The sequence below is a fragment of the Lithobates pipiens genome, unplaced genomic scaffold (genome assembly GCF_037356315.1).
Source record: "Lithobates pipiens isolate NorthernLeopardFrog02 unplaced genomic scaffold, aLitPip1_a1.2 Scaffold_16, whole genome shotgun sequence".
In the NCBI taxonomy this organism is placed as follows: Eukaryota; Metazoa; Chordata; class Amphibia; order Anura; family Ranidae; genus Lithobates; species Lithobates pipiens.
The window spans coordinates 374,868,783-374,895,271 of NW_027507748.1; the positions used below are offsets into that span (position 1 = coordinate 374,868,783).

At 42.1% G+C, this 26,489-nt stretch overlaps 1 protein-coding gene across 1 annotated transcript in view; it reads left to right on the top strand.

Annotated features, from left to right (window-relative positions):
* The first annotated feature begins 1,030 nt into the window (after nucleotides 1–1,030).
* Nucleotides 1,031–26,489, top strand: part of NLE1 (notchless homolog 1) — a 28,101-nt gene continuing 2,642 nt past the window's right edge. Inside the window, exons 1-12 of the mRNA XM_077482143.1 lie at nucleotides 1,031–1,152; nucleotides 4,100–4,244; nucleotides 7,539–7,756; nucleotides 8,119–8,198; nucleotides 10,835–10,911; nucleotides 12,067–12,164; nucleotides 14,389–14,581; nucleotides 17,977–18,112; nucleotides 21,720–21,766; nucleotides 21,881–22,083; nucleotides 22,236–22,395; nucleotides 22,483–22,553. Coding sequence (XP_077338269.1) covers nucleotides 4,110–4,244; nucleotides 7,539–7,756; nucleotides 8,119–8,198; nucleotides 10,835–10,911; nucleotides 12,067–12,164; nucleotides 14,389–14,581; nucleotides 17,977–18,112; nucleotides 21,720–21,766; nucleotides 21,881–22,083; nucleotides 22,236–22,395; nucleotides 22,483–22,553 — 1,418 coding nt within the window. The 5' untranslated portion in view covers nucleotides 1,031–1,152; nucleotides 4,100–4,109. The remainder of the gene's footprint in view (nucleotides 1,153–4,099; nucleotides 4,245–7,538; nucleotides 7,757–8,118; nucleotides 8,199–10,834; nucleotides 10,912–12,066; nucleotides 12,165–14,388; nucleotides 14,582–17,976; nucleotides 18,113–21,719; nucleotides 21,767–21,880; nucleotides 22,084–22,235; nucleotides 22,396–22,482; nucleotides 22,554–26,489) is intronic.

Sequence of the window (26,489 nt, forward strand, 5' to 3'; positions counted from 1 at the left end):
TATAACCACTTTGAAGCGGAACTAAACCTTCCTATCCTTTATAGCTAAGAGAGTTGTTTCTGTTTGATCTGCAACGGCCATAGTGCAGCACATGTGATCAGTTATGACATCAGCCATTTGATGGTTTTACAGTTGGTTGAGGACACAAGCAATGTGACCGTTAGTAATCCCTGCATTCCAGGAATATAACTGTTTTTTAAAACCATTAAGTTGACGGGTTTAGACCCCTTTCACACTGCACCGCGGCTGCATTAGCGCTAAAGCGTTGCTCGTATTAGTGGCCTTTTGCCGCTGTTTAAGCAGCGCTTTTCGGCTGCTAGCAGGGCAATTTTAACCCCCGCTAGCTGCCAAAGAAGAGGTTAAAAGTGCCCATGTTGCGGCGCTTCCAAAGCACTTTTCAGGTCAATTCATTTCAATGGGCAGGGCGTTTTGCGAGCGGTGTATACAACCAAACCGCCCCAAAGATGCTGCTTAAAGGAATTTTCCTAGGGTCCCGCAAGCGCACCGCCCCAGTGTGAAAGCACTTGGGCTCTCACATTCGGGCGGCATGGGAGGCATTTTTCAGGCCCTTTGCAGGCACTATTTCTAACGATAAAATGCCTGAAAACTGCCTCAGTGTGAAAGGGGTCCGAGTTCCGCTTTATGATTTATTGCTGCTCAGGGGCACTGGGCTTCAGCAAAATGGCAGACTCTGGCAAGAAGAAGCAGGAGCAATGCTGGAGGTAATTTACAGCACACATAATTACAGCACAATGGCATAATTTCTAATGAGAATTGTATGTTCCTTGCTAAAGAATAATATTTTAAATGAAGTTGTTATGGGTAAAGTTTCATTTAAACCTGAAATTCTTCAGAAAACTGAGGGTTTTTGTTTTTTTGCTGCTTCCACAGAGCTAATATCAGACAGTGGAAATCCTGAGTTCACCTAACTGGCTGTGTGCACAAAATCTATGCAGGTACTTGTCCAGTGGGTGGCGTTGTTCTTACCTCTAGCGACGATCGGCTTGAAGAATCTCTATGGTGGGATTTGTCACGCTGATGGATGACGTCGTCGGCTGCATGTTTCCGGTCTACACGTGTGTGCTGCTTCCATAGAAGTTTGCGGGGAGGATTTTTGAGCGATCGCTAATCAAAGCTATCCACTCTGTTCAGGTATTCATATCACTTGTAGTCCAGCTATGTACTTGTAGTTACCAAGGCTGTGACAGTGTCATGAAGGGTGAACCTTGCTTAGCAATGACAGCTCGTTCTCTACTGTTATACAAAGCGCAGATCTGATCCACTATCATTTTAGTTTATTAGTAACCACCCCACTATGGCATCACTTTTCAGCTTGAACCTCTTCTTGCAATGTTCTGCTGCACACCTGCAATGATTCTGCACTTGGTCACTATAGTGTTACTATATGTATAGCCATGGGCCTGCCAGTGATCGGGCATGCTGATTTGCTCACTGCAGGGAAAACAATATTTTGTTCTGTTTTTTTGCGATTTGGTACTGTGCCGCTTTAACTGACGATTGTGTGGTCGTGCAATGTACCCAAAAAAATTTCCCCACCAATAGAGCTTTCTTTTGGTGGTATTTGAGCACCTATTCGGTTTTTATTTTTTGCGCCAGAAACAAAAAAAGAGCGACAATTAAAAAAAAAACTAAATTTTCTGCTATAAAACATTGCCAAAATTTTTTTAAAAACAAATGTATTCATCAGTTTAGGCCGAAGTGTATTCTGCTACATGTTTTTGGTTATAAAAAAAATCATGAAAAGTGTATATTGATTGGTTTGAGTAAAAGATATAGCGTCTACAAAATAGGGGATAGATTTATGGCATTTTTATTTTTTTACTAGCAATCTGTGATATTGCGGCGGACAGATCGGACACTTAACTGACATTTTTAACACTTTTTTTTTTTTGGAGGGAGGGGAACCAGTGACATTATTGCAGTAATCGGCTATAAAAATATGCACTGTTATTGTACTAATGATACTGGCAGGGAAGGGGTTAAATGTGTTCCCTGCAGGTGTTTTCTAACTGTATGGGGGACTGGGGAAACACAGATCCATCTTCCTGCTTAGCAGAAAGACAGGATCTGTATGATCTGCCCTGTCAGAACGGAGATTTGCCTTGTTTATGCAGGCAGATCCCTGTTCTGTCACTGCGGGGAAACAATCGCGGGTGGACAGCGGACATCAAGTCCGCTGGACCCACTAATTGGCTCCCTTACTGGCCAGGGGGAGCGTGCGCCCACAATATTGAATTCACGAGTCGACGTACACCTACGGCGATTCCCAGGAAGCCAGCCAAACTACTGCAGTATGACAGCAGCTGGTTGACAAGCGGTAAACATGCAGTTCAAGGCTTTGGTCACATGGCTACTACACTTGTAGTCCTAAATGGGCTGCCAGGTGCTGCATGCAGACAGACTATTCATGTCTATGAGGACACAGCAATGCCAAAGACACAAACTCTCATCCTAATTTGAGTGGCAGTGTGGGTTAGGGTTGCCACCTCATCCTTTTAAACTCAAATATCTATGGATTACACACGTTCTGATGCTAATTTAATGCAGATAAGGCACCAAGTGAGTTTAATTACCACCTTACCTGCACGGTTGTCAAATTGGGAAGAGCCCGTCCATGAACTGCAGGTGTAAGTGCCAGTGTGAATGAGGCTCAGTTATCTGGTTAGACAGAACCAGATAATCCAAAGGTTGCAACTGAAGACATGTATTGTGATAATATTGGTGTGATTCTAAAACCGAGATCAGACCTTTTTATTTATTTTTTTTCTTCCCTGCAAAGTAAAGGCATAATGTGCTAGTATGCATCACAAACTAGCACATTATTTGACACTTGCCTGCAAACGAAGCACGCAATATCCCCGCTGAAGGCCACATCTATATTCGTCCATCTTCCTTCTGGGACTGCAGACTCCGGCTCTGTGACTGGGCATGGCACAAGCGGCTGTTCCTTCAAAGCACATGTGCCGGTGATATCATTGGCGTAGTATACAGTAAATATCCCCTTAACGGCACCCGTTTAGGAGATATTTACACTCTATAGGTAAGCCTAGAATAAGGCTTACCTATAGGTACGAAATATATGGGGAGGTTTTCTTCCTCTTTAAGCTGAAGTTTAGTTAAAGTTAAAATAAAAAAATAAGCACAAGGGAGGGTACTAACTTTCAATGAGAAGCGTCCCTTGTGCTGGCTGTCCTGGTTGAAATCTGAATTTCTCCCCACCACACCGCCTTACCAATGTGGTAGTACGGTTGGATGGATGAAAGGTCTGCATTCTCCATTCATAGATTATTTTTCATATATAAAAAACTATAGTACATCTTTCATGAATATTGGTGGACAGAATAGGAAAACATAGTGGTTATTCTTGACAAGTGCATATGACAGGTCCAGCAGCTCTATTAGCCTCCACAGCACAGAAGATTACTGGTGTGGGGAGGCAGAGATAGAAAATTGCAACCATTACAGCCAGCAGCAGCACAAGGGACATTTCTCATTAAATGTAAGTACCATCCCTTATGCTGATGTAAAAAAAAAACATATATAACTTTGTCTTTAACTGCTTCCTGTCAGCCATATGTACATATACATCCTGGGTGGAAAAAGCAGTGATACCAGGAGCTGCAGCCATTATCCTGATATTGTTTAGTGATGCTGTTTTAAAAAAAATGTTTGTAAAAGTGATCCGAACAGCTATACAGCCACCTAATCACTATTTCAGGGGCGCAGGGAGACCCTTATCCTGGGCTCCTTCATTCCACAGGGGAGCCTAGGACCGCCATGGGCGGTCAGGCTTGCTTACCATTGAAAAGGGGGAAGAACATCCATTCTCCAGTCATCTCTTTGGTGTACAAAACTGGAAGCAATGAAGATCTTGTTACTTTTTGTTGCAGTTTGTTAGTCTACTAGCCTTACCAGCTAGTAAAACAGCTGTTCGAACCGATTTTTGGTTTGGTCGGCTGCTTTGGAGGGCAGATGAGATATCTAGGGTCTGTTAGACCCCAGATCTTTCCATAAAGATGACTTGTCACGTCCAATGCTATCACATGGAATGTTGTTCATTGTTTTTTTCCCCCATTAGTTTTGCAGCTATGAATGAAGACGTGGGAAGAATTTTAATTCAGTTTAAAAATGAAAGTGGAGAAGTGCTCGGATCTTCCTTTGATGTACCCGTGGATATAACACCTGACAAACTGCAGCTGGTCTGCAATGCTCTTATACAGGAGGTACGGTCACCTATTTGCCAGTTATTAAATATACATCTATAAAGTTCTAATTATATTCTGTGTGTTTTGTCTTTTGTGTTATTGCTGAATTAAGCAGTTGCATTATTTTGTTTGATTGTTTGAAGGTTCAACAAATATTGGTTTTAAAAGTTGTAGGAGCTGGGCAGATTGAACAATGCAAATGTGTGATGAAAGAACTATAACACAAGTTAACTCCGTTATGCTAGTCGAAACCAGCGCTTTAAATTAGTTCTGAAACCCCGAGGCCAGTAAAAGGGGCTCCTAATCTTTCTGTTTTGTGATTGGCTGCACAGTGCTGATATCCTACCAACTCCTGATTATCAGTATATGACAGTAAGCTGTCAATGACAGATTGGTCACTGTTCTAGGGGGTCCAATGGAATACACCCTAGAACTACACATCAAGGCATATACAGTATGTGACAGCTGACTGTTAGACCCATCCTGTTAGGCCCATGTGCATGATGTGAGATGAAGGGCAGCCTCAGCGTGTACTCCAGCCAGGCCACACCCCCTGGCTAGAGTCTGGGCTGAGGCTCCCATTTATCTCACTTCATGCACATGGGTCTGCTTTATGATGAGCAGCTTATGGATCTTTTCCATTGACATTGCTGCAGTTTGGAGCTATGACAAGCTCCTTGTCCCTGCCTGCCACTCACAGTAGTCTAGTTGGACTTTACACATGGCCAGATTGGCGCTTAGAAGCTTTTGGGATATTTAATAAAAGATTCATGAGTGGCTTATAAAAAGTCCATACACATTCACCTTGAAGGCAGCCCAGTGGTAAGCAAGAAGCCGCTCTGGAACAACTGTTTTTTTTTTTTTTTTTTTTTTTTTTTCCCTTCAGTCTAGTTGGACTTTACCTCTCTACCTGAGCGGCACCTAAATGTGGTCTTTTTGGGTAGCAGGAGGTGTGTTACAAGACATGGAGCCCAAAATGATACAAACTCTCAGTTGTATTCATCTTCATGGTATAATTACTGAAAATGCCTGCATTGGTCGTCCACCTAAATTTCTCCTTTTTGGCCTTTGTCCTATAGGGTAGGCAGTCCCACTGAAAACCTAACTTCAGCTTTTACTGTAGATATAACATTTGAACATATTTCCTCACCTCTCTTTTTCTCGCTGAAAGTCACTTAGGCTTGGTGCACACTGCCGCGAACTGCGGTGATACTTCCTGGTGACTTGAGTACTACTTTGAGGCGCCAGTCGGATAGAAGTTACCTTTTAGTACTGGAACCTTTTCTAAAGTCAGAGCGACTTCAGTAGTGCTAATTAAGGCGACTCTCATTGACTAACCTGGGATTTCACACGTCTGGACTTGCGGGTCCCGCAAGTTGGACCCCCGAATCGTGGCAGTGTAAACTGAGCCTTAAACAGAAATGAGACGAAATGTCCCTTGCATATTCTCTCAAACTTATAGCAAAAAATTAAGTTAGCAGCTACAAATACTGTAGCTGCTGACTTTTAATATAAGGACACTTACCTGTCTTGGGATCCTGCGATGTCAACACCCCAGCCGATTTTTCTATCGGCTCTAGGGTGCAGCTGCCACCGCCATTCCTTGTTAGGGAAACCAGCAGTAAAGCCTTGCGGCTTCACAGTTTCCTACTATGCATGCGTGAAGCGTGCTGTGATTTGTAAATGGCCCGGTAGTGGGGAAAGGAGGAGGGGGGTCCTGAACTTCTGGGGGACTTTACTGTGGCAAGTGGGAGCGGGTATCTGTCAAAAACGAGTTGAGATTCCCCTTTTGGGTGGCGCTTCGCTTTAACAAAAATTTTTGCCTGGAGTTGGGCTGAACACATACAGTTGTGCTCATAATTTTACATACCCTGGCAGAATTTATGATTTTTTTTGGCCATTTTTCAGAGATTGTGAATGATAAAACAAAAACTTTTCTTTCACTCATGGTTAATGTTTTGCTGAAGCCATTTATTATCAGTCAACTGTGTTTACACTTTTTAAATCATAACAATAAACTACCCAAATGACCCTGATCAAAAGTTTACATACCCCAGTTCTTAATACCGTGTATTGCCCCCTTTAATATCAATGACAGCTTGAAGTCTTTTGTGGTATTTGTGGATGAGGCTCTTTCTCTTCTCGGATGATAAAGCTGCCAATTCCTCTTGGCAAAAAGCCTGCACGTTTTGATATCTGTATATATACAGTATATCTCTTCTGTCTGTTATTCTCAGTGGATTAGATATTTTGCTCCCTATCCATATAGTTGGTTATTTATATTTACTACTGCATAGAGATGTTTAAGAATAAATTGCTTCTTTTTTTTTTTTTAAACTTTACATATTAACTAAATTATACACTGCACTTTTTTTTTTTTTAAAGGTTATTAACCGATTAATCACGTGATCGAAAAAATAATCGGCCAACAAATCGATTATGAAAATAATCATTAGTTGTAGCCCTATTTCAGTCTCATTACTCCAAATGACTTTGTGGCAGAAGGTTTGAGGCTTGTCTCTGTGCTGTTTGGCATATTGTAAGCGGGATACTTTGTGCCATTTACGTAGTAATGGCTTTCTTCTGGCGACTCGAGCATGCAGCATCTTTCTTCAAGTGCCTCCTTATTGTGCATCTTGAAACAGCCACACCGCATGTTTTCAGAGAGTCCTGTATTTCCCCCGAAGTAATTTGTGGGTTTTTCTTTGCATCCGAAACAATTTTCCTGGCAGTTGATCCTGAAATTTTAGTTGGTCTACCTGACCATGGTGTGGTTTCAACAGAACCCTTCATTTTCCACTTCTTGATTAGAGTTTGAACACTGCTGATTGGCATTCTCAATTCCTTGGATAGTAAAAAGAGAAAACGTTGAATTATAATAAATGGCTTCAGCCAAACACTAACCATGAGTGAAATATGTTTGTGTTATTCATATTCTCTGAAAAATGGGCAAGAAATCCATAAATTCTGCTAGGGTATGTAAACTTATGAGCACAACTGTATTTCCTTCCAACTGAATGTCCTGTTATTCTCTAAAACTGGAAAAATGTAAAGTAGCAGTGTTGTCCATTAGATTTTACCAGATTTCCAACTTGTTCTTTTATGGTAAGAAAATGAAAGCTACAACACTGATTGCTTTCCACAGCTACCCTCCCTTTGTTCTGGTTTTACGGTTCCCCCACTGGCGAAGTACTGCTATGTGTCTCCTATGCCGAGACTGGTGTTGGTACACTTTTTTTTTTTCTTTTTTTCCATTTTGTATTTGTTATATTCAGCTATGAAATATTGTTTTCTAATTGCGTTGTGTTTCAGGAGGAAACTGTGCCACTTGCCTTTTTTGTCCATGATGTGGAGATTGTGACATCTTTGGAAAAAACCTTGGAGAAGCAGACTGTGGAAACTGAAAAGGTTTTGGATATAATTTATCAGCCACAAGCTGTGTTCAAGGTCCGTGCAGTAACACGTTGCACTAGTTCTTTGGAGGGGCATTCTGAAGCTGTGATCTCAGTCGCATTCAGCCCAACTGGAAAGTAAGCACGTTTGCACAGCTAACAGCTAAGATGTCATAGAAAAATTTGTTTTGGTTAAAGGGTTTTCAAAGCATCAAGTGTTCAAACTTTTACATGCCACCATATTGTACAGGTGGACAAACCAATGACTTTCCGCCTTTGCTGACAATGTCTGGCTGAACTATATGAAAGTCAAATGGTCTCATAGTGAGGCTTTCAAAGGGCTAACAGGTTTGGCAGAGAGATTGGAGGTCTCTTGACTCCTACAAGAGGGCTTGGTATACAAGCATGGCTCCACCTGAAAACTACCCTTAACACCCTTTATTCAATGAAAAATGGTGACGTTTAAAGTGGAGCTGACATTTTATTATGTTTTTATGCAGGTACTTGGCCAGTGGATCAGGAGATACCACAGTACGCTTCTGGGACCTCAGCACAGAGACACCACACTTTACTTCCAAAGGTTAGTAGACAGACTGTTTCTGTTTTTCCATCTTTGTGGCTAAGATGTACTTGTACTATTTTAACACTTTTTTTAGTTTAAACAATTAATGTTCACTTTTAAAGGGCCAGTCTACCCAAAACTGATATATAGCTTTATGGTGGATGCTGGAGAGTTAAAGTAGAGCTCCAGGAATTTTAGGCAGAAAGAAAGATACAGCTCTCCAAAAAAATATTAAACACTGTTGGTACCATGCTTCTACTTTGTTCTGTCCCTGCTATTTTATGAATGGAATTAGGTTCTGCAAATGGTCTGTAGTCTTGTCTGTGTTCCTGCATCAGCCTGAGATTGTGCAGACCAATCCTTGGCACATCTACAGAGCATGCTCCAGTATCCGTTCATTTCCTCCTTTTGTCTTATCTGTGCAGCCCACCTATGTCTATATAGTCACATGTGTGGGCATATACACAGTGGTAAATGAAAGTCCCCTCTCTCATTCACATCCTTGTATTGTACAACAAATGATACCAGTGCTCAATAGGTGAAAATGAAGGAACTAGCAGTTATGCAATAATATGAATGGTTTATTCGATAAGGATCATGTGGGAACAGTAATCCAAATGTCAAAGCACTTATAATATTGAGAAGGATGGGAGATCAAGGCTTATGGTGACGCTGGAAGGTCCCCAGAGCAAGGAGGAGCTGACGGCATCCACGGATGGAAAGAACCCAGCAGTGGGGGTGGCTCCACGTGTCAGAGTACCGGGCCAGTCGGCTGTGGGGGAATGGAGCGGAGCCGCAGTCCATGAATGGATGTTGCGATGCTCTCTCCATCTGAGCCCAAGCAGGCGTGTGGCTGCTCCTAGATGTAGGTGGGGATGCCCTGGTCCAAGTGTGATGGCTGGGAAGAGGGGACCGGAGCAGGGTCAGCGGGCGTAGATATCGTGCAACGCTGGTGGAGGCTGTGGTGGATAGTCAGGCTCGGGGACCAGCATGACCCGTAAGCTATAGGGTCATGACTGGCCCGGTACTCTGACACGTGGAGCCACCCCCACTGCCGGGTTCTTTCCATCCGTGGATGCCGTCAGCTCCTCCTTGCTCTGGGGACCTTCCAGCTTCCCCATAAGCCTTGATCTCCCATCCTTCTCAATATTATGACTATGCATTTTGTGCGCATGTGCTTTTACCTTTTAGAAAAAAGTCCATGCATCCAAAAAGCGTAGTCATAGCAACCCTGTAGCATGCTGGTCCCCGAGCCTGACTAGTTAAAAAAAAAAAATTTTTTTGCTATAATAAATATCCCAATTTATTTTTTAACAATTTTTTTCCCTCAGTTGAGGCTGATATGTATTCTTCTACATATCTTTGGTTAAAAAAAACAAAAAAAAAAAAAAACATTGACGCCATTTTGGGACCATTCACATTTATACAGCGATCAGTGCTATACAGATGCATTGATTACTGTATAAATGTCACTGGCAGGGAAGGGGTTAAGACTAGGGAGTGATCAAGGAGTTAATTGTGTTACCTAGGGAGTGATTTTTAACTGTAGGGGGAGAGGACTCACAAAGGGAGGAGACCGATCAGTGTTTCTCTATATTGGGAACACATGATCGGTCTCCTCTCACCTGACAGGACGTGGATCTGTGTGCTTACACGGTCCTGCTCAGTTAACGGGCAATCACAGGTGCCTGTCGGACATCGAGGCCGCCGGGAACAGGCATCGGCTCCCGAGTGATGCGGTGCATGCCCCCCAGACAAGGGGGAACGCCAGGAAGTCATATGATGCCCGCCCAGGATGGGAGATCCCTCCTGTGGACGTCATATAATGGGCGGGGTGGGAAGTGGTTAAAGTACAACTCTGGCTGGGCTATAGATATTAAAATGTTTACTTATTCTTAACAAGCAGTATGCTTTAAAATAGGGTTTTGATGACCTGCAATTACAGCCGCTGTGACGCGGTTCTTCAAAGTTCACAGTAGAAGCAGTGAAGTCCCTTTTAAATCAGGTCTCAGCACTTTGCTGTCCTTGCTTCTTGTACTCCTGATCTGTGTTTTACAATGGTGATTAAAAGGCTGACAGAGGGAAGCTGGAGAACCGGCAGTTACTGAGGTCAGTCAGGATTTTTTTTAAGCTGCATTTACTTAAGAATACTTTCTATTATTTGTACTACAGCTCTACTAAAAGAGGAACTTCACCCCATATTTATTTTATTTTTAAAATTTCTGCTTGTCTGATGCCAGGTTATCATTAATTCAGACACTTACCCACCCGGCCATACAATGTCCTTCTTTCGCCGCTTGTGTCCTGTGCTACCATCTTCCTCCATTATGACATTGGGAGGTGGGTGTTTTTGCTGTGTTCAGGCAGTTGCCACTGTGTCGCCAGACCCATTCTTCCCCATCTTCTATAAACAGAAGCTTATACCGTCTGGGATTTGGGACATTCGTATATCCTGAGGCGCCAGGAATGTAAAACCTCATTCATGCGTAGGCAAGAATGAATGAAAGGGTGGGCTGGAAAATAGACATAAAAAGTGAGACATTTTCATTAAGCTGAGAGAGAAGTATTGTAGAGGAGAAAAGGGTTTGTTTTATTTTTTTTTACCTTTTACACATTGATGCATGTTTGTCATTTTGTATATTTCTGTACCCTAGGGCATACACATTGGGTGCTCAGTATTGCTTGGTCACCAGATGGAAAAAAACTTGCATCGGGCTGTAAGAATAGTCAGGTGAGTTATTCCTATTGAGTTTTGCCAGGTCCAGTTATCCCTTTTTTTTTTTTTTTTTTCCTTTTCTTTTCTTTTCTTTTTTTTCCCCTCCTACAGTGATATTGTCGGCTAAAGCTATGGGTGATTTTTATACAGATAGAGAGATCTATACGCTACTAACTTCCCTGATACTTGTGTCTGTCTTCCCAGTAAAATTGCTGGGCTTTATAGAGGCTTTCTATGTTTTAAATAATTACTTTTTCTACTCCTATTTGCAATGTAATTCAAGTGGTTGTAAACCTCAGACATGAAATATGAACAAAGCATATTCCTCTCTATAGTGTGTACTTGTCTCAGTTAAGAGCATTAGGTGTCATTTCTGTCCGCTGCTTTATTCCTCTTCTATCAGCAAGAATCATTTCTAACAAATTTTCCTGACGACAGGAGAAAAATGGTGACGGGGGAGGGAAATCCATTGACGGCCTCAGCTCTGTTTCCTGTGTGCTGTGTGAAGGAGCGTGTGTCCCTTCCCTTCAGTTGGCTCTCACTTAGATCTGCAGAGTAACTTCAGTTCCCTGCCCCCGCTTTATGAAAGCTCAAACAAGTCCAAATTATGGACTTTGAAGGCTGTAGATAAACTGGTATAACTTATGTAGGATGATTTGTTTTATATCTGTGTATCACTTAAAGCTAGTCACATCACTGGGTATTTGGAAGGCTTTACAGCCACTTTAACTTGCATATTATCAGCCAGCTTTTGTGACAGCATAAAGCTCATATTAACAATTTTATACCATTTATCAGATTTTTTTGTAACATAGTTAAATTTGTCAAAATTTAAGGCCAGGTTCACACTTTTATGCAAATTAGATGTGGGTTTCTCCGCATCTAATTCACATAACAGGAGACTGTAACCCACTCTCAATGGAGCCAGTTCACACATCTCCAGGGCAGCCGCAATTCGCACAGGAAAAGGGTTCTGTGCGTCTTTGGCTCTGTTTCAGGTCCAAATTCTGCCAAATTCGGTCTTGATTTACCCCGGAAACGGAGAACAGGGACGCACAGGACCCCCGGCTGTGAGCTGCAGCTAGTGTGAACCCGACCTAAATTGCCATCTTGAATTTGTATTCATTGCATCAACATTTGACTACTTAACTACCTATTGTACACTTTCAGATTTTTATATGGGACCCAAACACAGGAAAGCAGATTGGTAAAACACTGATCGGACACACAAAATGGATTACATGGCTGAGCTGGGAACCTCTTCACTTGTAAGCTATACACCCTCTAATTTTCATTTTGAAGAACTTTACTGAACTATGTAGTGATCTGCTATTTATAGTGTGTGGAAAAGATGACCATCCAGTCAATGATGGCAGGTTTTAATGGGGTCGTCAGCCAAACATAAGATTTGTATGGTTTTCCTTGAACCAAACAAAACTAAAAAAAAAAAAAAAAAAAATATTTTGTATGAGCTTACCCTGTACCTTTTTAGGCAACTTCTGGTGAATCTTTCAAACACTGCTACATTTAAAGGCTAAATTCACCTACTGAAGAAAATGCCACATGCAAGTACATGGGGCCCTAAGAGGTAATAAAATCAACCCCATCTCCTTGCAAAAGCCTAGGCAAAAAGCTTGTATAGCTATCTGTGCCCTGGCCTGCAGGAGGCTGTAGTTGTTGATTATCCCACTCTTCCTCATTTTATTGCCAGTGCAATGAGCAGTGTGCTGTCTCCTATCACAGGATCACTGTGTAGCACTGGTTCACACCCAGGGCTCAACAAATCCCAGTCACCAGGTCAGCAATGCGACTAGAAATTGTGCCCTGGCGTCTGGGCTTTAGTTAGTGACAACTGCCTCTGCTACAGGGTAGGGTGGAGGTGGCCCGGGACACAAGGCACCGACTGGTAATGTGATAGCGGGGATGGAGCAGGAAGAGTGCAGCGCAGCAGCCTCTGACACAGTAGGAGGAGCGAGCAGCCAGCAGAGTGAAATCAAGCTGCCTGTCCTCCCCACCAGTGCTGCCGCCCTCCCCCAGGGTAGTGCGGGAGGTGGTGGCGGCCTGGTTTAGGAACCTCCATGAACTGTTCCTGGCACCAGAGCACCCTGCTCTTCTATCTAGAGGAGAGGCTGAGCCAGGAGCCGTTCATAGAAATGCTGGTGTTCATCCTGGACACACACTACACAGCAAAGTGTTTGTTTTTGTTTTTTTATCAACTGGATGCAAAATTTATAAATCTGCGTTTTTTAGATTTTATTTTTTCCCTACTTCATCACATTCTATATTTTCCCATAACAGGCTTGCTGAGCCTAGTAGTCCTCCTGACTCTATTGCTTAATTAATTAGTAAATGTTTCCTTTTGAAGCAAGGAAGTGGATACAGTCAATTTAATGTTGGCCCCATCATGTGCAAAAAACACAACACAATATTGCTTAATTCACATGCAAATAAAAAAAACAATATACTGTATCATTCGCTAGTAAAATGCAATGTGCCTTGTGCATATATAAAAAAAAATCCTCTTAAAGGTTTTCCTCTTTTAGCACGTTTGCCCCATGAATGACGGGGGTGTACAGCCCTCTACGGGAATTGTCCGATACTTATTATGGGCAGGCGTGCCACCACCTGCCCATGTCCACCGTCCGCCTATATGTGCAGCCTTCTCCACAAGGACAGTATATGACTGCAGATGTTGAATCTGACTGTTTCCTCGAGTGGGCTCGTCAGAGTCCTACCAAAGAAAAAAACTGTCTCCTAACTTTTTCATTTGGCTCCAAGTTTCAAAGTAAATTTGTCAAGCCCTGTTCACACCTATGCAGTTTGCTTTTTATCAAATTTTGCTCTGCGTTTTGCACGTATTTTAATATTTTAGTTTTTTTGGCACTTTGTTGTAGAGCAGAGTAAAAAACATAAAATGTGTCATGCAATAATACATGCTTTTCTGCATCGTCTCCATTAAAGTCTATTGGACCAAAAATGCACTGTTCTGCATTTGAAGTCCTTGACCCTTTCCAAAAACGGCAGCTGAAAAAGCATAGATGTGAACGTGTCCCATAGGAAACCGTGTTAGATGGAATGTAGTATATTTCTGCAAAAAAACACATAGGTGTGAACCAGGCCGGAACTTTTGACAGTTTTTATTGTTGTAATAGTGTTAGCTACTAAAGGTATCAATTAGATGGTAAGTAGATAGGACTATTTTTTTGCTTTTTACTAAGTCTAAATTGCTTGTGATCTGTAAGATGCTGTAATAACAGTGACTTCTTATCAGAACAGACTTCCCAGTGTGCTGACTGCACACCTAGGTGAGGAGATGTATGATCCAGAGCAGTTTGCTGTGTCTTTCTAATAGTGCAGTAGTTAAAATGTCCTTTTTTGTTTTTCATTTAACTTCTAAAAAAAGTATATGTTCAATACTGTTGTTTTTTTTTTCTTTCTGTTATTAATAGCCACCACAGTAGTTTGTAATGTATTTGGTCCTATCCTTTGTAGGAACTCAGAGTGCAGATACCTTGCCAGTGCATCCAAAGATTGTAGCGTGCGCATCTGGGATACTGTCTTGGGTCAGTGCCAGAAGATACTTACCAGCCACACACAATCGGTGACTGCTGTGAAATGGGGAGGAGATGGCCTGCTTTATTCCTCTTCCCAGGACCGAACGATAAAAGTCTGGAGAGCAAGCGATGTATGTTTTTGGCAATACTACAAAGGCAGTTTGATATTCAATTAATAGATGTTTCAGCACAATTACAGATGAGTAGTTTATTTGGCATTAGAAGTACAAAGAGGGAAAACTGTTTGTATATTTATTTTTTAATATGAGCTATAATTCTGTAGTAAGGATTTATTTACTTATGCTTGAAGTCATATTCATTTTTGGGGGGGGGGGGGTAGAAAAAAATATATAGAGAATAGGGATGACTCAATCCCCATTTAAAGCAGCCACAAAATGGATACAGATGTTATAAAGAAATTTTAGAATGTATTTAGCTGAAGAACTTTCTAGTAGCTGTTTGTCAAATAAGGAGAAAATAAGTGTATAAGTGCTGTTTTAAAGTAGGTAGAGGTTATAATGGTCTAATAAAAGGGACCTGCTGCTTTAAATAAAGCCAACAGACAAACAATACAGCCAAATACATGTGGCTTGTGGTGGCTGCTGTTATCTATTAAAAGAACTCTAAAGCCAAAACTTTTAAGTTGTTTTTGATATATCATTTTTTTTTTCATTTTGGATAGGTTAAAGGGGTTGTAAAGACAGAAGATTTTTTATCTTAATGCATTCTATGCACCCATTCTATGCATTAAGATAAAAAGCCTATGTGCAGCAGCCCCCCTAATGCTTACCTGAGGTCCCTCTCTGTCCAGCGAAGTCCACGAGTGTCTCAGTTGACCGAGATTCTCCTTTCTGATTGGCTGTGACACAGCAGTGGCTCTAAATTGGCTAGCCAATCGGGGGAGGGGTGGGACCGGGCTCTGTGTCTGAATGGATACAGGGAGCTGTGACTCGGCTCGGATGCCCCCGTAGCAAGCTGCTTGCTGTGGGTGCACTCGACAGGAGGGAGGGGCCAGGATCACAGAAGAGGGACCCAAGAAGAGGAGGATCGGGGCTGCTCTGTGCTAATCTACTGCACAGGGCCCGTAAGTATAACATGTTTAACAAGTAAAACAGTGTAGAAAATACAAAATCTTACATGATGATGATGAAAAGGTACAGACAGGCTAAAGTGTCTCACATCAATCCTGATTAAGCATCTATATTGATGTGAAACCTGTCTACTTTTCATCATTGTGATGTAAGAGATTTGGGATTTTCTACACTGTTTTGCCACGAATAAAAGGTGTTATTTGGAGTGCGGCCATTCAGCTGTTTTCTTCTATTTTCTACATGATTGCAGGGCCTACACCTGAAGGTGTGTGTGTGTGTGTGTGTGTGTGTGTAGGGGGGAGGCACCAACACGCTTGGAGTGGCATTGCTATCATATTGGGTGTGGATGTAATCTGGATATTGGCGTTTAATGCCTGTAATATCAGCACATTACAATTTGTGATAACCTGTGACTATTTTTTTTCGCAGTCAGACAGCTTAATGCTATTTTTTTGCTTCATAATTTGATTGCAAGGAATGAGAATACAATTTTTTAAAACTGTTTTGGATTATGGACATAGATCACTGCTCTTTGATGTTCCGTTTTCCCGGTCCTGTACTGATCAGGTTGATGTTCCTTGAAATTGTTTGACTTCTGATAATGACTTTGCCCAGTCAGGCACTAATCAACCATACTTATCTTTTAGCTCTATTTTACTATTCATATAATAGGGCTGTCTTCTTCCTGCTACTCTTTTCTCTGTGTGTAGCTTGATATGCAGCTAGACCCACCCTGATTTTATTAATAAATTTGGCTCCATCTTGTGGTCAAATCTGACATTGCGGGCAAAACAACTTAAAGCTGTAGTAAACTCGCTGACTTTTTTTTTTTTTTTTTCAGACCTGCAAGGGAAAAGTCATAATGAGCTAGTATGCACCGCATACTAGCTCATTATGAAATACCATAGAACGAGGCCCCGACATCTCATCTGAACATGTCAGCTCCCTCGGCGTGTCTTCCAGGTATCGCGGCTCCGGCGCTGTGAGTGGCCGGAGCCGCAATATCGTCACTCCTGTGCTTGCGCGTGACAGATTTCTTTCGGGCAGGGTCCGGCGTCTGCCGGACTTTCAGCCGAGCATCCCCTGTCGATGCACCTCTGCAGTCCGTGGCACATTGCGAGGGGAATATCTCCTAAACCATACAGGTTTAGGAGTTTTTTTTTTTTTTTTTAACTACAGGTAAGCCTTATTATAGGCTTACCTGTAGGTAAAAGTTATAAAAAAGACTATGCAACCGCTTTAAAGTTGTTGTAAAGTTGAGGTTTTTTATCTTTTTCCATTCTATGCTTTTAGAATACTTACCTTAGCCCCATCTCTGTCCAGTGATGCCCAAGAGTGTCTCAGCCATCTGGGACTCTTCCTCCTGATTGGCTGAGATATAGCAGTGGCGCCATTGGCTCCAGCTGTTGTCAAAGTCAGCCAATGGAGAGAAGGGGTGGGGCTGAACCGCAGCTCTGTCTGAATGAACACGGAGTTGCAGCTCGACTTGGGTGCCTCCATAGCAAGCAACTTGCTGTTGGGACGCTCAATAGAAGGGAGGAACCCGAGAAGAGGAGGATCGGGGCTGCTCATTGCAAATCCACTACAGCGGAGCAGGTAAGTATGACATGTTTGTTATTTATATAGAAAAGAAATCGAGACTTTACAATCACTTTTATATCCTGCTGGAGGCAGAACAAGGGTCATCTGTTGTAACATGTTATAACGTATTCTTTGCAAGACAAAACTCAGAGCAAACCTTCCAGTGGAGAGCACTGAAGGAATTTCTTCTCAATTTGTCTACAGAACAGAAAGTAAAGAGAAATATTTTTATTGGTACACTGATGGCAATAAGACACTGAATGCGTCTTTGAAATCGTGTTACTTTACTTAAAATTGCATGATTTTAAAAGCTGCATGTCAGTGCGACTTCATGCACAGATGTCTATGCAAGTCGCACCTGAAATCACCAAAAGTATTACAGGAGCTACTTTTTCAAACTGATGCAGCACCACAAAGTCGGCGTTGCACCGATTTGAAAAGTTCCCTTGCCGACAGTAGGGTGCGACTTGTCATGCGATATGATTTGTCAAATTGCTTGACAAGTTGCATCGGTGTGAATGGGGGGCTGATTCCCAAATTACTTTTTTTTTTTTTATGTTTTTAGTTATACTTTATTAACCAGAGAACCCCTTTGTTCCAAAACCATGCTATGTATACATGCAAGAGCCTTTATTGGTAATTTGGATATTGCGCTTGGCTAATTGAATGATAGGGAGGAGGTTGAGCCTGGACTCAGAAGTTTTTCCAGGTACACCACAGGGATTAGGGGAAAGGTACTTACAAGTATGATACAGTGCTTGCCTTTTGAGTGTGTTGTTGTTTTGTTCCTTTTATTACCTGGAAATACCACTTTTTAAATAAATTTTTTTTTTACATTCTTAAATTTCTTGCAGGGAGTTCTTTGCCGCACTCTTCAAGGTCATGCTCACTGGGTTAATACTATGGCACTAAGTACAGACTATGTTCTTCGCACTGGGGCCTTTAATCCTGCTGAAGCCTCCATCAATCCCCAGGACATGCAAGGCTCCTGTAAGTGCTATAATGAAATCTCCATTGAATCTTTTAAGGAAATCTTTGCTAAGGACTTCCATAAGCTTCTGTTTCAATAATTATTCAGTTAAACAAGTAGCTAGCATGCTATCCTTCTGCCTACGTAGGGGTTAGCATTGACAGTGACGGACCTACAGAAGTGCCTGCAGGTGGTCAAGGCCGTACAGACCTCATTTCTCCCTCTGCTATAAGCTCAAGGTCACTTCAATGACCATAAACTTATAGCAGAATTGTTCAGCAGACTCTGCTGAACAATTCTGTGACTTTGATCAGCGGATTACAACCCGCTGATCAAAGATATTAACCCCTAATGTGACCAACCCACCCATCCATGCCGCCGCTTCCCCTGCCTCTCCAACCCCGCCTCTTAACTTCCACCTAAAAATGCCCATCCACCCCCACCCCCCCACTCGCCTCTCCTATCCCCTTCTCCTAACGCCCCCCCCCCCCCCCCCCAAAACCTGCTCCCCGCAGCTACCATTATAAGCCGGCATCCTTCCTCTTCCACTCCCGGCATCCGGTGCTGCTTGGGGGAGATCCAGATGTGTAATTCCTCCCTCCCCCCATAAGATTGCCCGACATAATGCCCTCACTACCTCAATCTATGACTGCTCCGAACAGCATCCTTCCTTCCCACCTGCATCTTCTGCCTGCACTGATCTCTGTGATCTGTCCAGCTGGGGAGAGCGTGGCGGGGGGTGAGGGGGGAAGTTGGGGGGCGCTTGGTAAACATCTATTTACCAAGCTCCCCCCCTGTAGTAGAGTGAATGTAGGCAACGTTTGCTCCTATATCCACTGACAGCTGATACATAGAAACTCTTGCGGTTACTATGCATCAGACTGTCTTTTTTTTTATTTTTAATGAATGGAATCATTATACAGATTCCTTATTTCATTCAAGTAAAATGCTACAGAGAAAAGGACTTTCTCTGTTTAAAAAAAGATATAGGGGTCTGATTAGACCTCTATCTCTCCAAAGACCCCCCTGCAAAAAGAGAACTGTAAAAAAAACTCAAAAAAGGGGAAAAACAAACATGAGACCCAGTGACTTTTTTTCTTTTTTATTCAACCTGCTGGTTAAATAAAAAAAAAATCTATGGGCTGCTTAAGGCTTTAAGGACTCTTCGTGTCAGAAGGGAAATATCTACTGGATTTCAAAGACCTTTAACTAAAAACCTTCCAACTAAAACGTGTCTTCACTTAGTGAGGAGATCCATTTTGGTTTGCAGGCTAAAATTGTTGGAAAATCTGACTGTGGGTTCAACCCTTTTGCTGACAATCATGTAAGGCTTCCATTGGTGGCAGAGGCAGCTCTTACACGCACTCCCGACCAGCTGCAATGGCTGGGAATGTGTGTGCACTTTACAAGCCAACTGCCATCTTTCTCCTGAAAGTGATTGACCGCTGTAAGGCTGGATTCACACCTATGCATGTTTAGTGCTTTTTGCCTTTTGCAAATTTGCACTGCAGTCCATTCAACATGTTTTCTTATGGAACATGTTCTGTAGTGCAAATCTGCTGAATGCAAAAAGCGCTAAAAATGCAAAGGTGTGAATCCAGCCTTAAGCCATCCAATCACTTCCACAGTCACTGGAACACACTCCCTATTTGCCTATGGATGATTTTGGGTATCAATTTGTTGCAATTTCATGGTCGCTCGCTATTTTAAGACTGGACATGTCGGGTATTGATTTACTCAATGCAACTTTATTTGTGTTTTACAAAAAAATTGCTAACCTATTGGATTTGTGCACACTAAAATTTACTTTAGTGTATTTTTACTGAAAATATTCATATGATAAACCGCTGTGCTAATATTGTGTGATGTTTTTCCAGGGCCTCTGCTTTCAGAAAATATGTAATGTTTAGGGGTTTTAACTAAGCGTCAGGTCTGTGCACATTAAACAGCTATAACTCCACGGTGCTTGATTCATATTAGCACATTGCTACCTGTCTAAACACTGTATAGTACTGCAAAGATTTTTGGTCACAGTTCATATTCACACTTAATGTAATGCAGTACTAAATAAACATTTAGCAGGTATGTTAGGTTGTTAGACCATTTTACCTCTTTGGTAAAAAAGATAAAAGTAAAAAAAAGTAAAAAATGTGTGTGTGTGTATTTAGTACTGCATTAAATTAAGTGCGATATAGATATCTATCTCTAGATCTCAATATCTATAAATTTTACATTTGAGACTAAGAATAGAGCACCTGAGACATGTTCCTAACATCCCCCAAATTTACTTTCCAATTTCAGAACTGAAATGGTGAATTTAGCCAAATATATAAAAACACACAATACTCAACAAATGTTTACCTCTATGCATGCTGCATCTTAGCATTGTTTTTGGCACCTCAAATCTTTAGCTCAATGGCAAATTTCACACCCTTGCAGTACAGTCAACAAAAGTAGAATGTGCTGCATCTTTTCTGTAAAGACTTGCACTGGAACGCGAAAAATGCATCAAAAACATACCGAAATGCGTTAGCCTAAAAAAAGAAAACCCAGGAAACTTTGCAGAAAAAAAACAAGAGGGGAAAAATGCACTGGAATGCATTAAAACACATCAAGAGCACTGGAATGCAGCAAAAAACACGCATGCAGAAGCAAATCCAGACTGCATTTCTGTAGTGTGAACCAGCCCTAATAAAAACTTTTAGTTTTGGCATTACTCTCCTTTGAAGGTACATAATATTAACGTCTGAATTTTAAAGCACTACTTAATTGCAATGTCTTCTGTACAATTACAAGACCATTCCATACTACAGTCTACTGTACAATTCCTGCCACTAATTGCTGTACTATACCCAAAACAAGACCAGCAGCATGCTATTTTGCTGGAAGGCAAAGATTTCACTAAGGCTCGGTCCCACAGGGGCGACTTGTCCAGGCGACTTCGCCGCCTGACAAGTCGTGCCCCATTCTGTACTACGGAACCGTTCTAATAGGAGCGACTCAAGTCGCTCCGACTTAGAAAAAAGGTTCCTGTACTACTTTTGCGGCGACTTCGGGCGACTTGCATTGACTTCTATACAGAAGTCGTTTTGCAAGTCGCCGCTGAGGTCGCAGCAGGTCGCGGCGCTGCAAGTCGTATTTTCTTTATTTAGGTTTTCCCTTTACAAGGCATTTTGTGTCTACCCAAGCATACTGATTTTTCACCTCTGCTCTTAAAAGGCATGTCATGTGCTGTAAACTTAGCTGGTCAATACAGCTGGGCTTTATACTGGAAACATAATGTATTATATTGTGTGCATTAGCGACTACATCAACAGTGATTCACATTGTACACAGGGAGAAGGTCAATGAGCAGGATGCCAAAATAAAGCAAAATTCAGTACCTATTTTTTTCTAAGTACCGTGAATCATTGTTATAGATTTGCACAGACACTTCTCTCAGAAATATACCTGAATAGGGAGAGTATACTGGTCAACTTGCTTTTGAAAGTGAACAAGTGATATATAATATTTCTCAATTATATAGAGCTGCATAAATTGATGGCTCTATATAAGTACCTATAATAAAAGTTGATGCCATTTAAAGCTTCCTTTTCAGTATAGCATGTTTTTCTTGTTACTTTTCAGTGGAGGTACTAAAGGAAAAAGCCTTGCAGCGATACAATGAAGTTCGGGTGCGTATACTTGTTTTTTTGTACTGTAATTGCACATTTTGAGCTAAACTTTTTGCAGTTTGTACTGTTATGGGAATGATTTCTTTATTGGCTGATGATTTTGCGCCAACACAGGGACAAGCTCCTGAGAGACTTGTGTCTGGCTCTGATGATTTCACACTCTTCCTCTGGGCTCCAGCTGAAGATAAGAAGCCATTGCAGAGAATGACTGGACACCAGGCTCTAATCAATGAGGTCCTCTTTTCACCTGACACTAGAATCATCGCCAGTGCTTCCTTTGATAAATCAGTCAAGCTGTGGGATGGAAAAACTGGCAAGTAAGTGTAGTCACAGCGTTTGGATCTGTAACTATTTAATGAGATAAACAGATCATTTTTAGACCTTGTTTTGTAGTCAATTATTTGCTGTTTCTTATAACTAGCTCTGATTTACATTGTAAAATGTGCATTTTTTCCTCATTCAATTGCAGATACTTGGCATCTTTGCGTGGCCATGTATCTGCTGTATATCAGATTGCTTGGTCGGCAGATAGTAGGCTGTTGGTCAGCGGCAGCAGTGACAGTACACTCAAAGTCTGGGATACTAAAACCAGGAAGCTGGCTGTGGATCTCCCAGGTCATGCAGATGAGGTACATACATTATTTTGTACAACGGTGACTAAGAACAGTCTGAGAAAATATCTGTGTAACCAGCATTTAAACTCTTTCTTGCTGTAGGTCTATGCTGTTGACTGGAGCCCTGATGGGCAGAGAGTAGCCAGTGGAGGAAAAGATAAATGTTTAAGGATGTAAGTACTATGAAATGTAAGCTGTATTATGGGGATTTGTTTCATTCAGCAAATAGATTTGGATATATAAGCATGCTAAGCCAATTCCAATGCTGTTAAAATTAGTGTAATGCTCTTCTATCACGTTGTGATCAGATGATTCAGATTTGGAGCAGTAGGAACCGTATTGAATTTTCATTGATGTGTCTTTTGGAGGAGATTGTGTTAAAACTATTAAAAAAAATCTAGAATTGATAGATTTAAAAAAAGGTAAAATAGGTATTAGTGTTTAAAGGGGTTGCAAGTCAGAAAGTTGTTATTATTTTTTTTAATCTTAATGAATTCTATTCATTAAGGTAAAAAGTTCTGTATGCAGCAGCCCCCCTCTGTCCAGCGATGTCCACGAGTGTCTCGGCCGCCCGGGACTCTCCATCCTCCATTGGCACGCGCTGCTGTCAGACAATCAGGAGAGAGGAGGTGGGGACAAACCGCAGCTCCATGTCTGAAGGGACACCCAGAGCTGCAACTCGGCTTGGGTGTAATTTGACAATTGGGGAGCAGCAGGACATGTGGTCCTTTTTTGATGATCTCCATGTTCCATTGTTACACTGGAAGCATTGTACAGTGCAGTAATGCCTGATTGGCTAGGGGAGCCTTCCTCTGTCTCAGTTCTGCAGGGGATTTTTCGATAGCTGATATAAAAACAGATTCCATTTACCTGTCTCACATAAAAAAAAAATCTATTTCATTTAATTTCTGAATTATTTTAAAAGTTTAGTTTGGAGTTCAGCTTTAATACATTATAATATATAATTAAGCTTGTTTCCACTTCTTTCAGAGTGAGAACACCTTCATAAGGATGTAGCTGCAGTCATTGATCTGTGATATTTCGATTTGTTTTGGCCTATTTAGATCAGCTCCAATGCCACTACCAAAGTCGCAGGTGCACCATCTTTTCAGTTTGATGCAGCTCTGGCTAAAAAAAAGCAAAACTGTTCCAAATTCTTAGGGCCCCGTTTACACCTAACCATATAGGAACCATGGCAGACAGTGCAAAGTGCTAGCAGTACTATTATTTCTTAAAGCCAGGAGTAAAGTCATAAAAAGAAAAAAAAGAAAATAATCTGGTGCCCCTGCAAGATACTGATATAATGTGCTAGTTTGCAAGGCACATTATGACAAACTTGCCTGAAAACAAAGCAGCGCACAGTCCCCGCTGACAGACCTTCCATCTTCACCCAGTCTTTCTTCCAGGTTCACTGGCTCCTGCCGTTCGACTAGGACCGTTGAGACGTTCTGCGCAGGCGTACATAAGTTACGTCCATGGCACAGAGCTCTGAAATGACAGCATATTTACTAGGGGTCCGCATCTTCACTGGTCTCATGATTCGATTACAATTATCCTGTCCACGATTTTATTCTGCGAAGCATCACAATTACAGTACATGGTTAAAAATGTTTTAGCCGAAAATCTAAGCGATCAGAAAAACTAAATTTTTCTCCAGTGGCAGAGGGATGTTAGGATCCGAGGCAGAGGGATGTTGGGATCCGAGAGATCAGAGGGATAGGTGGGATCTGAGGCAGAGGGCTAGTAGGATCGGAGGCAGACAGTGGGATCAGAGGCACTCGGGGTACAGGCATTCACATGCTGCCGGGAGGACAGAAGAGATGGAATATGCTGCTGACAGACAGATCTGTGAAGTTCACTGTATTCTCTCAGTGCTGAGAGTTCAGCTCTTCCCTGTTGCACATTCCAGCACACTAGGAGTTAACAGCTGAACTCTCCCACACAGGGCCAGTACAAGTTGTAAGCAGAGTACACTTATGTGTATTCTGCTTACTCCTGTTAAAGTGGAGGGCCACCCCAAAAAAAAAAGCATTAATATTCTTAAAGAAAAATCATTTGAAGAAAAACATTTTTTACCTGGCCAGAAATTCCTGTTGCTAGGCAGTCTTCCTAATCTGCCTTCTTCCTGCTCCTCGGTGATCTTTGTCTTCTCCCTTCCTCCGCGTTGTCTTCTGGGTAATTGGGCGTGCTGTGTTCTGGGAACTGTGTGTTCCCTAACACAGCACGTCCCATTCACAAAGCACAGCGCGACTCGCGCATGCGCAGTAGGAAACGGGCAGTGAAGCCGCAAGGCCTGTTTCCCTTAGTGAGGATGGCAGCGCTGGGACCCGAGAGCCGAGCGACATGTCAGCCTCGGCGGCCGACATCGCGGGCGCCCTGGAAAGGTAAGTCTCCTTATTAAAAGTCAGCAGCTACTTTTGTTTTCAGCTGCTGACTTTTAAATTTTTTTCTTTAGGGCTGAAACACCGCTTTAAACTAACTGTGCCTTATCAAATTCCCACTTATTGTACATTAAGTGCCCCTGTAAATGCTTTTTTTTTTTTAAATATGTAGCTATATACCGCATATTTGAGACTGTTCCCCAACTCACATGTAACTCAGACTCGGCTGACATCAGCGGAGGATTCTCAGCCCCGCCTGTGTAGCCGTTAGATGGGCAGTCACATGAGCGCAGAGGAACAGTATGAAATATGCTGTATATCGCTAAAAGGCATGTACACTTTAACAGTGGGGCACTTAATTATAAGAGGGGATTCGTTAAGACACAGTTATTTTAAAACTTGTAGAGTATGATGGGGGCACTCTCCCAGGAGGGGTTGGGACAAGTCGGGATGAGGTCGCCCACCAGTCGATTATGCAGGTCTTAGCATTGATGCCGCATCACGATCACCCGACTCGCGATGCATCGATGCTACGATTATAATCAACACCCCTAATATTTACTCTGCCCTCAATTCAGAGCGCAGTGCGCATGTGCTGTGGCGTCACTGCCTGCAAAACAGTTGAATATCTCCTAAACGGTACATGTTTAGGAGATATTCATTTTACCTACAGGTAGACATACCTGTAGGTAAAAGTCACAAAGCCGAGTTTACTACCACTTTAAAAGGCACCTGAAACGCCGTGCGATTTTTACTGTGTGTTGCTAAACACACCTGGCTCAGTGCCAAAATTTGGTACATGAGCTGTGTTCTAAAATGATCACCAAACTCTTTATCTTCATTAATTTGTAATTGAAATTCAGCGATAGACTTGTGCAACCAACCTTAAACCCCTTTCACACTGGGGTGTTTTTCATGCGCTTTTGGGCTAAAAATACCATCTTTAAAGCGCTTGAAAAACACCTCCCCTGCAGCCCCAGTGTGAGAGCTTGAGTGCTTTCACACTAGGGCGGTGCGCTTGCAGGACATTAGAAAAAGCCCTGCAAGCAGCATCTTTCGGGCAATGCAGGAGTGGTGTACAATGGAATCAATGGGCACTGCTGCCAAAGCACCTGCAAAGCACTTCAGCAGCGGCGTTTTTAACCCTGTATTCGGCCCCCCCGCCCTAGTTTTAAAAGTAGCTTTAGACTTCCATAACAAAGTTCCTATCATAACTTGACTCCCATGCCTGCTATTCAGCTTTAAACAATGCAGTTCCTTGTGTGCATTGTCTTCAAAAATCAAAATGGTTGCTGTGTATTTTTTTGGGTTCTGAGTTGTAGTAATGTTTACAGACTCTAAAGGTGTATACAGTTTGTTTAAAAAAAAAAAAAAATTCCCAGCTCATTTACAAGCCAACTGAATTGACCAAAAATCAGGAGTTTCGTTTGCACACATTTGCAAATACATGCGTAAGCTGCACCCCAGTGTTCTACAGTCCTAACTATAATTTTGAGTCTCAGGTTGCAGCACATATATAACGGATACCTTATGGGCAGGTATGCCTGGAGGGAGCCCACCCCTTCTTAAAGGTATAGGGATGCACTGGACACCCAGCAATGGCAGTGCATCGCCCCACTAATTCACCAACCGTACAAACAAATGACAACAACCCTAACTTGTAACTATCTCTTGCAACAAGGAGCACATGGAAGGGCAACGCATCTCAAAAAAACAAAGAAAAATTCC